Here is a 14,695-nt window from a genome sequence, read left to right as displayed (position 1 = left end):
CACACATGATTGTTAAACTCTCAGAAAAATTCTAGTGACTCCACTTGCTTTACTGTCTTCCTCCTGTAATCAGCTACTCCAGCCGCAGCCAGCGTCTCCCTGCACCCATGGCTTCCGAACAGACAGAATTTCTAACTGTTCGCAGTGATATGGAACAGTAGCCAAGTCAGCCCCATGGGGGGAAAATGCCTTCAGTGGAATATTTTCACTCTCTTGGCTGTCCTGTTATTCATTCGACTACAAACCCAAACATCAGTCCTGAGACTAAAGGGTGTGATGAAAAGCCGTTCAGCTTTCAGGAATTATGGGTCTCAGTCACGCCTCCATCACGTCCTGTAATATATTGAAACTAAAATAACCTTAAGGCAGGCAATTTAAAGCCGCCACCTCCCCCCACCATCCTGAAGAATTGTACCCACACGCTGACATGAAGAAGCAACGGGGTCTCGGGGGTTCATTTGTAATGCTGAGAGTAGCCACGCTGCTGTCGTTGGGGATTGATGAATGAGCTACTCAATTTTTTTTTTTTTTCCTAAGAAAATGCTTGGGATTTTTCTTTTCAATTGAAACTAAGGCTGACAGGCAGTGTGCAGTGGAGATTTTTTTTTTTTTTTTTTTTTGGTCAGGCTTTTAGAACGGAAACGGATTTGGGGGTGCCCTCACATCAGCTATGGATGGGGAGCTGGTTTCAGATTTTGAGTCTAAGAAGTCTATAGCTTTGGGCTGTTGAAGGACTCCACAATTTGGACCCTGTAAATGCTAAATGCAGGCCTGGGGAGGTTACTCAGTCAGTAAAGAATTGACTTGCAAATACGAGGGGTCTGAGCTCTGTCCCCAGAACCCACATATTAAAAAACGCCAGGCATAGGAGTATGTACTTTTAATTCCAGTGCTAGGGAGGTAGAGACAAGAGGATTCCTAAGGGCTCACTAGCGGGCTATCCTGGACTACTTGGTGAGCTCCAGGCCAGTAAGAGACAGTGTCTTAATCAACAAGGTGGACAGCTCCTAAGTGTGACACTTGGGGTTGTTGCCTTTTGACCTCCAGACACACCCATGTGCACACCCCCGAATGAACCCAAAGGCAAACAGCCCTAAAGAGCACTGTCTCCTCTGGGAAAACATGTTAGATTAAAATGGAGGAATCCTTGTCTTCAGATCTCGTGACAGTAGGCAGCTTTGCCGGTTCTAACTTTTATGGCCAAGAATGACTGGGGTGGTAATCTCATTGGGAGTTTTGATCCAAAAAACCAAAAACCATATACTGTAGGCCTTGTTTATGGACAGTTTATATTTAAAAACTTTTTCACGATAAACTTTTGCCCAAAGTGGTTACGTTTCTCTGAATTCCACCACAGACGGGAAGCAGCCCCTCCCCCGCACCACCTAGGGGCTGTGTCCCTATGCCACCTTGCCAGGTGACAGCCTTGCAAGATGCATGGAGCTCAGATTAAGTGTACAGTCTCACACAAACCCACCGTTTAGGAATGCCTCCTAAAAAAAAAACATCTAGGTAAACGCATGAAGAGTAGAGGCCACACTACTTGGTTATGGCATTTTGAAACATTGTAGAAAGGGAAAAGCAGGATCCAGCAAGATGCTTTGAAACATCTGGCAGCAGATGGTAAGGGACATTCCCGCAAAGGCCCTGGAAGGGAGTCATGCCTTACCTGATTGCTGGAGGAAGGTGTTCCAATTAAAGGTGGCATTTGGTATTGTTGCAATTCCTGGTGGACAGAGTGGGAAAGAAAAAAAAGGAAGTTTTGACTCTTACAAATCCATTCAACTTCTTAGGCACTACAGTGGAGTTTCCTGAGCTCCTGGGCTCAGAGGTTGAATGCACCTGTGGATTTCAGGGAATGTGGCATCCCAATCAACCACCATCCAACTTTGGGTGGTCCAGACCTCGAGCGATTTAAAGAGACTCATGAAGTCTTCTCAAACATTGGTACTTGAACCCTACCGCTCTGGGTAAAGGTTTGACAGCTTTAATCCTAGCCCTCAGGACGGAGGCAGGCAGATCTCTGAGTTCAAGGCCAGCCTGGTCTATAGAGTGAGTTCCAGGAGAGAACCAAGTCCTGAAAGTTGTCCTCTAACTTTCATGTGTGTCCAATGGTGTGTACATAAACACAAATGAGTAAAGCAAATGCAATAAATTGTATAGGTATTATATTTTAATTATATATACTATATATTAAAATATATTATGTACATATTATATATATTTAAAAGTTCTTACCTTGACTCTGGACAAAGATCTTCCCAGTTGCATGTGGCTTTTGAAAGGGGAAGAGAAAGGGAAGAAGTTAATTTGATGGTCCAAGTATTCTATACTTTCAGAGACCAATATAATTAAATTACCCTTTTGGAAATATCTCTAAGTCACGCACAAACAGCTTGTTAGGAGCACAGTGTTATTTCCATTGCTAAAGGGTTTTGCCATTAATAACAGAGAGTCTCTAAGAACAAAGAAAAAAAGTCAGGCTGGGCAATGGTGGCACACACCTTTTTTTTTTTCCAGACCTGAGGATCGAACCCAGGGCCTTGTGTTTGCTAGGCAAGCGCTCTACCACTGAGCTAAATCCCCAACCCGTGGTACATACCTTTAATCCCAGCACTTGGGAGGCAGAGGCAGGCGGATTTCTAAGTTCGAGGCCAGCCTGGTCTACAGAGTGAGTTCCAGGACAGCCAGGCTTACACAGAGAAACCCTGTCTGGGAAAAAAAAAAAAACAAAAAAAAAAAAAACAGAAAGAAAGAAAGAAAGAAAGAAAGAAAGAAAGAAAGAAAGAAAGAAAGAAAAGAAAGAAAAGAAAAGAAAAGAAAAGAAAAGAAAAGAAAAGAAAAGAAAAGAAAAGAAAAGAAGTCGGGCTTAATGCAAGGGCTATTCAGAGTCCCTGAAAGCCCAGGAATGTACCTGTCGCTGAAGCAGAGGTGGGTAGACAAGTGCCATTCGAGGGTACTTTGTCCCCAAGTGGAAAAGGGTATTCCTCATCCCTCAGAATAAAGGAGGAAGGAAAGAAGAGAGGACAAAGAGAGGATGGAGAGAGGGAAGAAAAGGGGGAGAGGGGTGGAGAAAAAGGAGGAGGTTGGGGAAGACCCAAAGAGCACAAGTGGCCAAGTTATCCCGTGGCATCTAGACCTCACCAGCACATAAATGAGAGAATAAAGAACAAGTTCAAAAGGCAGGCTAGGTGAGCTTTCAGCATGAGCTGTGGTCTTCAGGGACTCAGTGCTTCAGAGCAAGAACTTTCTCAGGACCTTCCAGTCCACACCCCCTGTACCTGGACAGACATGTCTCCATAGACCTCCTGAGTCCAGCTTTTGCCAGGATTCCAGACCTCTCATCATCAAGTTCGAGTCCCCCCCCCCCCATGTTGGATTCCATACTCAGGACCATATCCCCATCTCAAGCTTTCTGTTTGTTTGGGGGGGCGAGGGGCTTCCAGTAGCTGGGGCTGGCCTCAAACAAGCTAGGTAGGTAGCTGAGGATGAGTACTGGATTCTCCACTTCTGAGTACTTGCATTACAGAGGCACAGCATCAAGGTTTTGAGGGGCTGGAGGATGGAACTGGAGGTTTCCTACCTGCTAAGGGGCTCGTGATCTACTGAACTACACCCCACCCAGCCCGGTTATAAACGCCTTCCATTTGCATCCATGTATGTTTACACAGTGAAGCCCCACCTTGTTTTACCCTGTTATTTTTTTCTCCTTGCTTGCTAAGAGATTTAAATGAAAAAGAGCAGGAGGGTAAAGGACTTCCTTTAGAAGCGGCCGATCTGTGTGTAATCTGCATTGATACATTGTGTATGTAATCTGCATTGATACATTGTGTGAGCCTCGTGTGTAGGGGTGGTGATTTCCTCTAAGCAATTTGTAACCATTATATAAGTTCTTTTAAGAAAGCTACAATGGGAAGTCTTTTTTTTTGTAATTTCAAATCAAAGTCATTATTTTTTTTTTTTTTTGCTGCCCGCGTGGAGCCTTAGATTCTGCATCTATTACAAGAACTCTTAATGTAGTTTCTGCTTGCAGAAAGTTTAATAGCAGAAGATTAGCCTTTTATATTAACCTGAGAGTGAGAGGTCTTTTTGTAACTGTGGTCTGATCTTTTTTTTTTTCCTTTGTCTTTGCCCTTGTTTTGTGGTGCTCCCGGGTCAGAGACAACTGCTATACTATTGATCCATGCTCCCACCCTTCATCCAGGGGATGCACCACCTCCAAAGCCTCCAAGCTAAGCCCTAGCCCCTCCCTGGTTGATTCTAGGCAGGTGCTCTACAGCAGAGCTCATACCGGACCTTGCCGTGTCCCCTCCCACCCCGTTTTTAGTATTATTCTATGAAAATGGGTCTCTTACAGAGACATGCTTATTTTAGAGCAATGTACCTTACAGGATGCCGGCTTTTCCCGTTAATTAATTAGTCAAATTAAGTGATAAGTTCTCACGAGCCTTAAAATGGAGTCTTAATACTCTCCCCCTTCCTCTTAAAATGTCACACTCACAAAAAAAGCAGGTTCAGCTTCAGTTCTCAGCCTTTTAGGTTTTTCATTAGATCCCAGAGAAACAGCCGCGAGAGATGAATGAATAGAGAAATTCACAAGTCGCCAGGTCCGGCTATTTCTTCCCGTGACAGAGTTCAGTTACCAGCTTAATTAATTTTGCGTAGAAAAGGGAACTGAAAGGGACATCTTGACTTTCTCTACTTGTATTAGAAAAGTATATTTCTACTGAGAATAGTAGCAAGGCTGCTTTGGCACCACAGCATGCTGCCACACCCAACTTAATTATCTTTCTAAATGGAGGTGGAGGGGGAAAATTGCAGTTTTAAGTTTTGAGCTGGATTCTTTGCTTAAAAGCACATTGCCATACATGCTATCTATATATGTACATATTCTCTCCTTTTTAAAAATGTCTGGTTGGGGGGAGGAGAAAAGGAGGGAGGGAGAGAGAATGTGCATGCAGTACCCACAGAGGCCAGTAGAGGGCATAGGATCTCCTGGGACTGAAAGTGTAGATGATTATAAACTGCCATATGGATAATGGGAATTGAGCTAGCTGCAAGAACAGCTAGTGCACTTAACCATTGAGCCATCTCTGCAGCCTCCCTAGTCTCTCTTTTGAAGTCACAAAGTGACAGGCATGGTGGTGGCTTCAAAACTTTTAATCCCAGCACTCAGGAGGCAGAGGCAGGCCCACCTCTTTGAGTTCAAGGTCAGTCTGGTGGTGTACATAGTGAGTTCCAGGCCAGCCAGGGCTACATAGCGAGACCCTGCCAAAAAAAAAAAAGAGAGAGAGAGAGAGAGAGAGAGAGAGAGAGAAGAAAAAAAGGAAAGAAAGAAAGACAGAGAGAAAGAAAGAAAGAAAGAAAAGGGAGAGGAGGAAAGAAAGCCCAAGAGAAGTAGAAGCACCTGTAATCTTATCTTTCTAAACCAGGATATCTGGTCACACTTGGGAATAATTAGGTAAGATTAACCAAACTCCAGCCTGAGTCAAGCCTGCTTCCAAAACAGAGCACATCAAGCAAAGCTGGCTTATTCCTCCAGCAAGATTAAGACTGCATTGCTCAAAACGCATCATCTGCCGTTCACAGTACATGAATCAAAGTCTCTCCTCAAAAAAAAAAAAAAAAAAAAAAAAAAAAAAAAAAAAAAACTACCTAAAAGAATTCCATAAACACAGCTGAATAAGACACCTTTATATTATTTATACATATTTGTATTTGAAAAGAGATGGAATCAAATAAAAGCATTGGGCTGAACGTCATTGGAAAATCCACCCACAACCCTGTACAAAAATGTATATTAAAAACAGCTTCACTTTCAAATGTAATAACTATCCCCCAGCCTTTAAACTATGAAAACAAGTTAATCTCATCTTTTATTAGGTTTATGTCAGTATCTCCTGTATCCGCATCCGGGAGGGACCAAGCCATCTTAGCTACTTCACAGGTTGTGTTTTTCTTCCTTAATGTTTACTATGTTAAAAATTAAATATTTTTTAATTATATGTACATGTGTGGGTGGCAGTGTAAGTGCACATGAGTGAAGTGACCCATGGAGGCCAGAAGAGGGCGTCATATGTCCTATATCTGGCCTTACAGGCAGTTGTGAGCTACTTGATGCCAGTGCTGGGACCTGAACTCCAGTCCTCTATGAGAGAAGTATCTGCTTTTAATTGCCAAGCCATCTTTGCAGGCCTCATTTTTTTAATTAAAAACAAACAAACAAACAAACAAAAAAAAAAACCCAGTTGTTTTAGATTTATTTGTTTTGTGTGTGTTTATATTTTGCCTGTACGTATGTATACCACATGTACACTTGCAGCCTGCAGATGTCATAAGAGGGCATTAAATCCCCTGAAACTGGAGATAAAGATGGTTTGTGAGCTGCCGCGTGGGTGCTGGGAACTAAAGCTGGGTTTTCTGGAAGTGGAGTCAGTGCTTTTACGGATGAGCTGTCTCTCCAGTCCGTCAATGTTTGTTTGTTTTCCCCCTCCCCCTTCCCCTTCCCTTCTCCCTCTCACTCCAGCCCCACTCACACTGGCCCAAAGGTTTATTTATTTATTATTAAATGTAGGTACATTGTAGCTGTCTTGAGACACCCCATAAGAAGGCATCAGATCTCATTACGGATGGTTGTGAGCCACCATGTGATGGCTGGGATTTGAACTCAGGACCTCCAGAAGGGCAGTCAGTACTCTTAACCGCTGAGCCATCTCACCAGCCCCTGGCTGTTGGTTTCAAATGCCTGGTGACTATCCCTGGAAGAGGGCTGTCTGAGCGCAGCTCTGGCTGACCCAGGGTAGTGTGAGAACCTGAGCTGGCCCTGCCTACCTCACTCTCTTGCCTTCTGCCACTGAAGCTTTTTGCTTCAGAACTGGATTCCGTTACTGATAGTCAATACGTTGTTTGAAGCACTATGCATTGGTTTTGGTTTTTTATCAGATGTATTTACTTGTTTGTGCACATACTGCGGGCCATGTGTATTTCTTTGTTTGGGGTGTGTGTGCACAAGCTGCGAGCTACGTGTAGAGGTGGAAGACAACTGGAGGTAGTCAGTTCTCTCCTTGCCCTATGTGGGATCCAGGGACCCAACTCAGGTCATCAAGCTCAGAGAGAGGCATCAATAACCCACTGAGGGATGCATCTTATCAGCCTCCACTAGGGTTCAGTAAAAGCCTGATAAATAGCTGAACAGGCAACATGTCTGCCACTTTCCACCAATGATGATGATGATGATGTTGATGATGATGATGATGATGATAGTGGTGGTAGTGGTGTTAAAAGGGAGGGGCAGCCAGGTTTTGGTAACATAAGCATTTAATCCCAACATTTGGGAGGCAGAGGCAAGTGGATCTCTGTGTTCAAGCTCCAGGGCAGCCAGAACTGCACAGAGAAACCTGTCTTGACAAAAAGAGGGGCTTGACTTCACCCACAAGTTTTAAAAAAAAAAAAAAAAAAAAAAAAAAAAAAAAAAAAAAAAAATTTATTAAAAAAAAAAAAAAAAAAAAAAAAAAAAAGGCTTGTTTTGCACTGAGCTTTTTCAGGTACCCATGCTGGAGAAATGCAGTACACACCTGTGCCACAGCACCACAGTCTAACTGACTTCTTTCCTGTCCCCAAGCTGCACTGGAAGAACCACGGAGGAATACATACCCACTGCACCTGTGCTGTGTCCTTCATCGCCTCGGTGAAAGCCACGGCAAACCTGGTCAATGGATAGACATACGGGTCAATTAATTAGGCTGGATTTAGTCAGTTAACACAGCTGAGACACAGCTCTTCCCAACAGCCATTGAGAGGTGGAGAGGGCACAGTTCTAAATTCCATCCATTGTCGTGACTCCCAGCCACTACCCATTAGACCCCATCTTCACCCACACCAGAAAAGGTTGTACCTAGGGAATAAACTCAACGGTGCTCAAACCCTCTTCATTTATCTTGTTCCTTTCGAATCATGCAGGGGAAGTAGAGATAAAAATTCAAAGGCCAGTCTGGGGAGATGGTTCAGTAGTTCGAGAACATTTACTGACTGGGATTCAGTTCCCAGCACCCACGTGAGGCAGTTCACAAATACCTGTAACTCTAACTCTGGGGGATCTGATACCTTCTTTGACCCTTGTATGCATGTGGCATGCACACTAACATACATTTGCTGTTTTGTTTGTTTGTTCTTTGGGGGATTTGTTTATTTGTTTGGTTTTCGTTTGTTGAGACAGGGTTTCTCTATGAAGCCCTGGCTGTCCTGGAACTCACTCTGTACACCAGGCTGGCCTTGAGAGCCACCTGCCTCTTCTGCCTCCAAGTGCCGGGGGTGAAGGCATGCACTGCAACCACCCAGCTGCATTTACATTTTTTAGGAAATAAGAAGCCAGAAAGCAAAATTCAGTAGGTGACATAGTTAATCCCTACTGCAATGCGCACTCCAGGGCAAGAGATACATGATACAGGAGCTTTACGAGAGAATCTGTGTGTGCTTACAGCACCCATATCTGCCCTGGGTGCCAGCATGATAATGAAAATACTGACATGTTAAAAGCATGTGGTGCACATACATACACTCAGGCTCATATGTGACATAAATTAAAAGAAAAATAGAAGAGTCAGCAAGTCCTAAGGGGCTCCGGTGCAAAGAAAATGGCGGGCCCCTATTTAAGATCGTGTTTGTCGGTCCAACAAAGATGGCCCAGCAGGAAGAGACTTTCTGCCAAGGACCACCACCCAAGTTTGATCTCCTGGAATTCACATGGTGGAAGGACAGAACCAGCTCCCTCAAGTTGTTCCCTGACCTCCACACGAGAGCTGTAGCGTGCTCACACATGCCTGCTGAGTTAATAAAGGTATTTTAAAAAGAGTGCCTTTGCCACCAAAAGAGCATAACAGGTACATTTTAAGGGAATGGGATACAACATTTTGCACAGGGATTGTATAGCGATGTTCCTTTTTTTCCAATCAAACCAGCTGAGAAATGGTATAAGGAAGACCCACAATTCAATGATCATGGCACTTCACAGTGGCTTTCTGGATTCGCCATATATACATACATACATACATACATACAATCACACACATGTAATTCTGTGACAATGACAGAATTGGATCTCCGTTTCCGATCTCTGTAAATGTCATGGTTGATTTCAGTCACCATCTTGACAGGAACCAGAATCATCTAAGACAAATCTCTGGACATCTCTACGACATATCTAGAAGGAAGTTTCTCGATTAGAAGAACGGAGTTGGGAAAGCCCACACTGTGAGTGGTACCATGCTAAGGACTGAAACTGTGGGCTGGGTAACAGGGAAGTGAGCTGCGCCTCAGCATCCGTCTCTCTGCTCCCTGACTTGGGGATGCTCCATCACCAGCTGCCTCACCATGGTGGACTGTGATGGACTGTACCCTCAAATTTCAAACCACAATAGAGTCTGCTGTTTTTGTTATTGTTGCTGTGGCTGTTGTTTTAAGACTGGGTTTCTCTGTGTAGCGCTGGCTGGCCTGAAACTCACTGCGTAGACCAGGCTGGCCTTGAATTTAAGAGATGCCTGTAGGGTGCTGGGTTGGAAGCTATGCACCACCACACCTGGGTCCTTCCTTCCTTAAATCGCTTTTGTCAAGTATTTTGTCATGGCAGTGAGAACAGTGACTGACAGATACTTCCCAGGCTCATTTTATGTCAACTTGACACAAGCTAGAGCCATCGTAGAGGAAGGAGTCTCAGTTGAGAAAATGCTTCCATGAGATCCAGTTGTAGACAGGCCTGTAGGGCATTTTCCTAATTAGTGACTGATAGGGGAAGGTCTAGCTCACTGTGGGTGGTGCTATCCCTGGGCTGGTGGTTCTGTAAGAAAACAGGCTGAGCAGGCCATGGGGAGCAAGCCAGGCAGCAGCATCCCTCCATGGCCTCTGTATCAGCTCCTACCTCAAAGTTTCTACCCTGTGTGAGTTCCTATCTGACTTCTGTTGATGATGAACTGTGATGTGGAAGCATAAGCGAAATAAACCCTTTCTTCCCTGACTTGCTTTTGGTCATGGTGTTTCATTACAGCAATAAGAATCTTCACTAAAACAAATCAAATACGCATGGCAACAGAGTAACAACCATTCAAGGTAGAGAATGCAGAGCTGACACTTGGAATACACACGGACACCTCTCCGAAGTGCAAAGATTAAGACTGTATTGGACAAGAGGAAAAGACTGAGAAAGCAAAAGTGAAGGGGAGACGGGGATCAGACTCAATATACCCAAGCACTTAACACAGCACAAAGTCAGCAGAGGGGTTAAATACACGGGAAAGGGCTGCATCCTCCAAGACAAAGACAGTGGCTCAGCTGGAGAGATGGCTCAGCGGTTCAGAGCACTGGCTACTCTTCCAGAGGACCTGGGTTCAATTCCCAGCACCCACATGATAGCTCCAAACCACCAGTAACTCCAGCTCTGTTTGATATGATGCCCCCTTCTTGCCTACAAGAACATGACCCATGCATGGTACACAGACACACATGCAGGAGGACACCCGTGCACACGATAAAAATGAAGAGGAAGTGGTTTTTTAAATAAATAATGACAAGTGATATTATTTTTTTTGAATGTACCTGGAAACAAAATGATCCCAATTTTCAGATACACTTTATTTAATTTTGGTACTTATAAAATTACTAACCACTTGTTATGTCATAATTCTTAGAAGCTGAAAGTCTAATCCAAAATTAAGATTTAATACTATACTGAACAGAATAAAAGCTTAAAATCCTGAAAAAAAAATTCACACAGCCCCCAGTAGGAAAAAAAAATACACCAATTTAAAAGTGTTTGATTAAAAATGAAATGCACATTATAAAGCCAGACAAGCTCAGTAATCTCATTTATAGAAACATAAGCCGTATGGTGTCAGGCAAGAAACTCATGATTCATGTGTCTCTCTTGCCTGCTGGCCTCAATCAATACACCCCCAAATAAAAAAAATCAATATTTGCTTTAATAACAATGCAATAAACAACCCTAATGATAATACTGAAAGATGGATTTGTCCAATAATGTTTTCAGTAAACGGAATTACTTTTCTTCCATAGGACAGTGTAGCATGGTCCATGTACATGGGAAGGCAATATGTCTTTAGGATGTGCAAACAGTAGTAAGGAATATATACTAATAGGCCACCTTTTTAAAAAATGATTTGTGTGTGTGTGTGTGTGTGTGTGTGTGTGTGTGTGTGTATGCATGTGTTTGCAACATGCCAGTGCAGTGCCTATGGAGGCCAGAAGAGGGCGCTCTTCCTCTAGCGCTGGAGTCGTTCTTCAGTTGTAACAAGAGCCACTTTGATGTGGATTCAGGGAAGGAAACTCTGGTCCTCTGCAAAAGCAGTAAGCGATCTTTCTGCTGTTATTGTATTTGTTTTTGTCTTTTAAAGATTTATTCATTTTGATTTTCTTGTATGAGTGTTTTTCCTGTGTGTGTGTGTGTGTGTGTGTGTGTGTGTGTGTGTGTGTGTACCACGCTCACAAAGTGCCCATGCAGCTCATAAGGGGCTAGCCACAGCTAGTGTCTGGAACAGGGGTTCCCACACTATCCTCACTATCCTATGATGTCTCATCATAGAGAAGCACCAACTGTAACCAAGAGAGTCTTGGAGGCTCTCTGGTCCTGGAGGGCTGGGAGTAATGTATAAACAGAGGACTAAGCCAGGGTACAGAATCCTCACTGGTGACTGTCTCTCAAATGGTTGAGGGAACTCACAAAGGAACACAGACAGGAACCATCCTGAATAGTGAATAGCCATACAGAATAGTTACAAGGATGGCCTTTGGGCTGGGAAACCTAACTTAGGCCTGCATTGCTCCTTTTTTGTTTGTTTGTTTGTTTTGTTTGGGGGGTTTTTTGTTTTGTTTATTTTTGTTTTTCTGAGACAGGGTTTCTCTGTGTAGCCCTGGCTGTCCTGGAACTCACTCTGTAGACCAGGCTGGCCTTGAACTCAGAAATCCGCCTACCTCTGCCTCCCAAGTGCTGGGATTAAAGGTGTGTGCCACCACTGCCCGGCTGCATTGCTCTTAAATTATCTACTCAGCCCTGTACTGTGGTCTATTTCTACAGTTCCTGTGCTCAGAAGGTGGAGGCAGCAGCAGAGTTCAGGGTCATCCTAGGCTATCCACAGAAGTCAAGGCTAACCTAGGCTACAAAAGATCCTATTTCAGCAAACACACACACACACACACACACACACACACACACACACACACATACACACACACCAAAAGCACATGCTAGTGCTTGCTCTCTTCCACACAGGGCCATCCAGAATACTCCTGTGATAACAGTAGGCCAAGTGCATTGTAACCCTGTTTGGTTACAATGAGAATTTGTAGCAAAACAAAACTATACCGAGGGCCAGTTTTGTTTTGTGGGCTTGTTGTTGTTACTGTTGTTATTGCTGTTGTTGTTTTGAGACAGGGTCTCTCTATGTAGCCCTGGTTATCCAGGAACTCGGTATGTAGATCAGGCTGGCATTAAGTCTCAGATATCTGTCTCTGAGTTTTGGAAACTTAAAGGCATGCACCTGGCAAGGGCCTTATTATTGATGGTGTGAACTGGCTTCTCTGGTAAGACGAAAGCCTTCTCACTGGGCCTTACCTGGCTTCCTCCAGGACTCTCCCCATGACTTCCTTTTTTTCTTTGTGATTGGCATCTTCATTTAAATCAGTTCCACCAAAGATGACCCCGAAAGGAATGCCATGACCTACAAAATGACAAGTGAGCAGACTGAGCACCAGGAGGCGTCCCCTAATAACTGGCCCTCAGCCATGAAGCAAAAGCACAAGTTCTTATATAACACAGGGTTGCAGGGGCTTGTCTGTTTTGAGAGAGTTCTGTAGCCCAGGCTGTCCCTGGACTCTCAATTCTCCTGCCTCAGCATTCTTGGGGCTGCAATTACAGGTGTGCACCACCACTCCTAGATGTGGTGTGTGCGTATTTGTGTGTGTGTTTGTGTGTGTGAGGTGGGGGTAAGGAGAGGCAGAGAGACAGAGAGGAAGGGAGGAAGAGAAGTGTGTGTGTGTGTGATAAATATATGTATATGTGAGAGAAAGACACGTGTGTGTTTATGCTTGTGCATGTGAGTGTGAATGTGTCTGTGTGTGTTTGTGAGAGAGAGGGTGTGTGTGTGTGTGTGTGTGTGTGTGTGTGTGTGTGTGTGATGAGATGAGATGAAAGGGAGGAAGGCTGGTGCGGAGGTCATAGGACAACTTGTGGAGTATGGTCTCTCTTTCCATCTTTGTGTGTTCAGGGAATTTGAGTGGCCAGGCTTGTAGAGAAATTAGAAATTGCCTTCACCCAGTGGGTCATTTCATTGGCCCAACCTTGTTCTGGAGGCAGGGTGGCCTTGAGCTTGGTATTACCCAGAGGGTGACCTTGAACTCTTCATTCTCAGGCTTCCCTGTAGGCTAGGCCAGGGGGCTGAGATTTTCCCCCCAAGTACTGCCACACCCAGTTTATATCTCTCTGGAAATTGAAGGCAAGGCTTGGCTTCAGGCCCTAGGTGTGATGTATTTTGTATCAGTTTCATTCTGGGGAAGGGCAGGTATCACTATTAAAAACCTGTAATGGGAGAGCCATTGAGGTGGCTTAGCAAATAAAGGAAAATGCCACCAAGCCTGATGATCTAAGTCCCATCTCTGGGACTCACAGAGTGGAAGGAGAGAATCATTTCCTTGCGCGTTGTCTTCTGACTTCCACAAAGGTCTCTCCCCAGCATCATCACCACCACCACCACCATCATCATAACCACCACCACTCCACACACAAATAAATATATGTACAAAGAAAAACCCACACTAAGATTAATCATGTCAAGTTCTGCCCGTGATAGTCTGAAGCCAAGGCCATTTGAAGGAGAGGGTCCTGTTTATCACTCTCTAACCTGCAGGGGGCAGCACTATGTAGTGCAGGCTGTTATACATCTGCACCTGGAGGTCACCAGGCATGGCCTCTCCCTCATGATCACCAGCTTCTAAAGCCAGTCTTATTCTGTAGACCAGGCTGGCCTCAAACTCAGAAATCCACCGCCTCTGCCTCCAGACTGCCCCATCGTGTTCCGCCTTAAAGTATCTTTGAATTCAGTTCCCAACACGCGGGGTGTGGTGGCGCGTAAGTCTTTAATCCCAGCATTCTCTATGTGTCCCAGGCCAGCCTGGTCTACATAGCAAATGAGATCTTGATTAGCCTGGCTCTGTGGCGAGTACCCGTCTCAAAAACAAAAATGGTTTATCACACGCCATATCTGAGAAAAAATGCGGAAATAAGATGCCATCATCCAGGGCTGGGGAGATGGTTCAGTTGTTCAAAGCATCAGTCATTCTCTAGAGGACCCAGCATTCCTGGCACCTATACGGACTCAACTGTCTGTAGCTCCAGTTCCAGGCTCTCCGGTGCCCTCTTCTGGCAACTACAGGCATGACACTCACACATAAAAAATAATAATAATAGGGCTGGACATGGCTCAGCTATAAACAGCACTGGCTGCTCTTGCACAGGACCTAGGTTCAATTCCCAGCCACCCACATGACAGCTCACAGCTGTATGAAACTCCATTCCCAGGATATCTAATACTTTCTTATAGATTCTGTGGGCACCTGGAACACATGTGGTAAACGTCTGTGTGTGCATGCAGGCAAAATATCCTTACGGGTGAAATTGTTCATTTAAAAAAAA

At 44.4% G+C, this 14,695-nt stretch overlaps 1 protein-coding gene across 7 annotated transcripts in view; it reads right to left on the bottom strand.

Moving 5' to 3' along the window:
* Positions 1–14,695, bottom strand: part of Glt1d1 (glycosyltransferase 1 domain containing 1) — a 71,525-nt gene that overhangs the window by 42,028 nt on the left and 14,802 nt on the right. For all 7 annotated transcript variants that reach the window (XR_013107068.1, XM_076922976.1, XM_076922978.1 and 4 more), the window contains 4 exons: positions 12,620–12,725; positions 7,654–7,705; positions 2,239–2,275; positions 1,670–1,726 (listed from right to left, as the gene is read on the bottom strand). Coding sequence is in view for 6 of the 7 variants with exons in the window: in XM_076922976.1 (XP_076779091.1) it covers positions 1,670–1,726; positions 2,239–2,275; positions 7,654–7,705; positions 12,620–12,725 (252 nt within the window). In the remaining variant the exon portion in view is untranslated. The remainder of the gene's footprint in view (positions 1–1,669; positions 1,727–2,238; positions 2,276–7,653; positions 7,706–12,619; positions 12,726–14,695) is intronic.

This window comes from Arvicanthis niloticus, chromosome 24 (genome assembly GCF_011762505.2).
Source record: "Arvicanthis niloticus isolate mArvNil1 chromosome 24, mArvNil1.pat.X, whole genome shotgun sequence".
Lineage (NCBI taxonomy): Eukaryota > Metazoa > Chordata > Mammalia > Rodentia > Muridae > Arvicanthis > Arvicanthis niloticus.
Note: the sequence above shows the minus strand (reverse complement) of the source record. Positions and strands in the feature narration are given on the sequence as shown.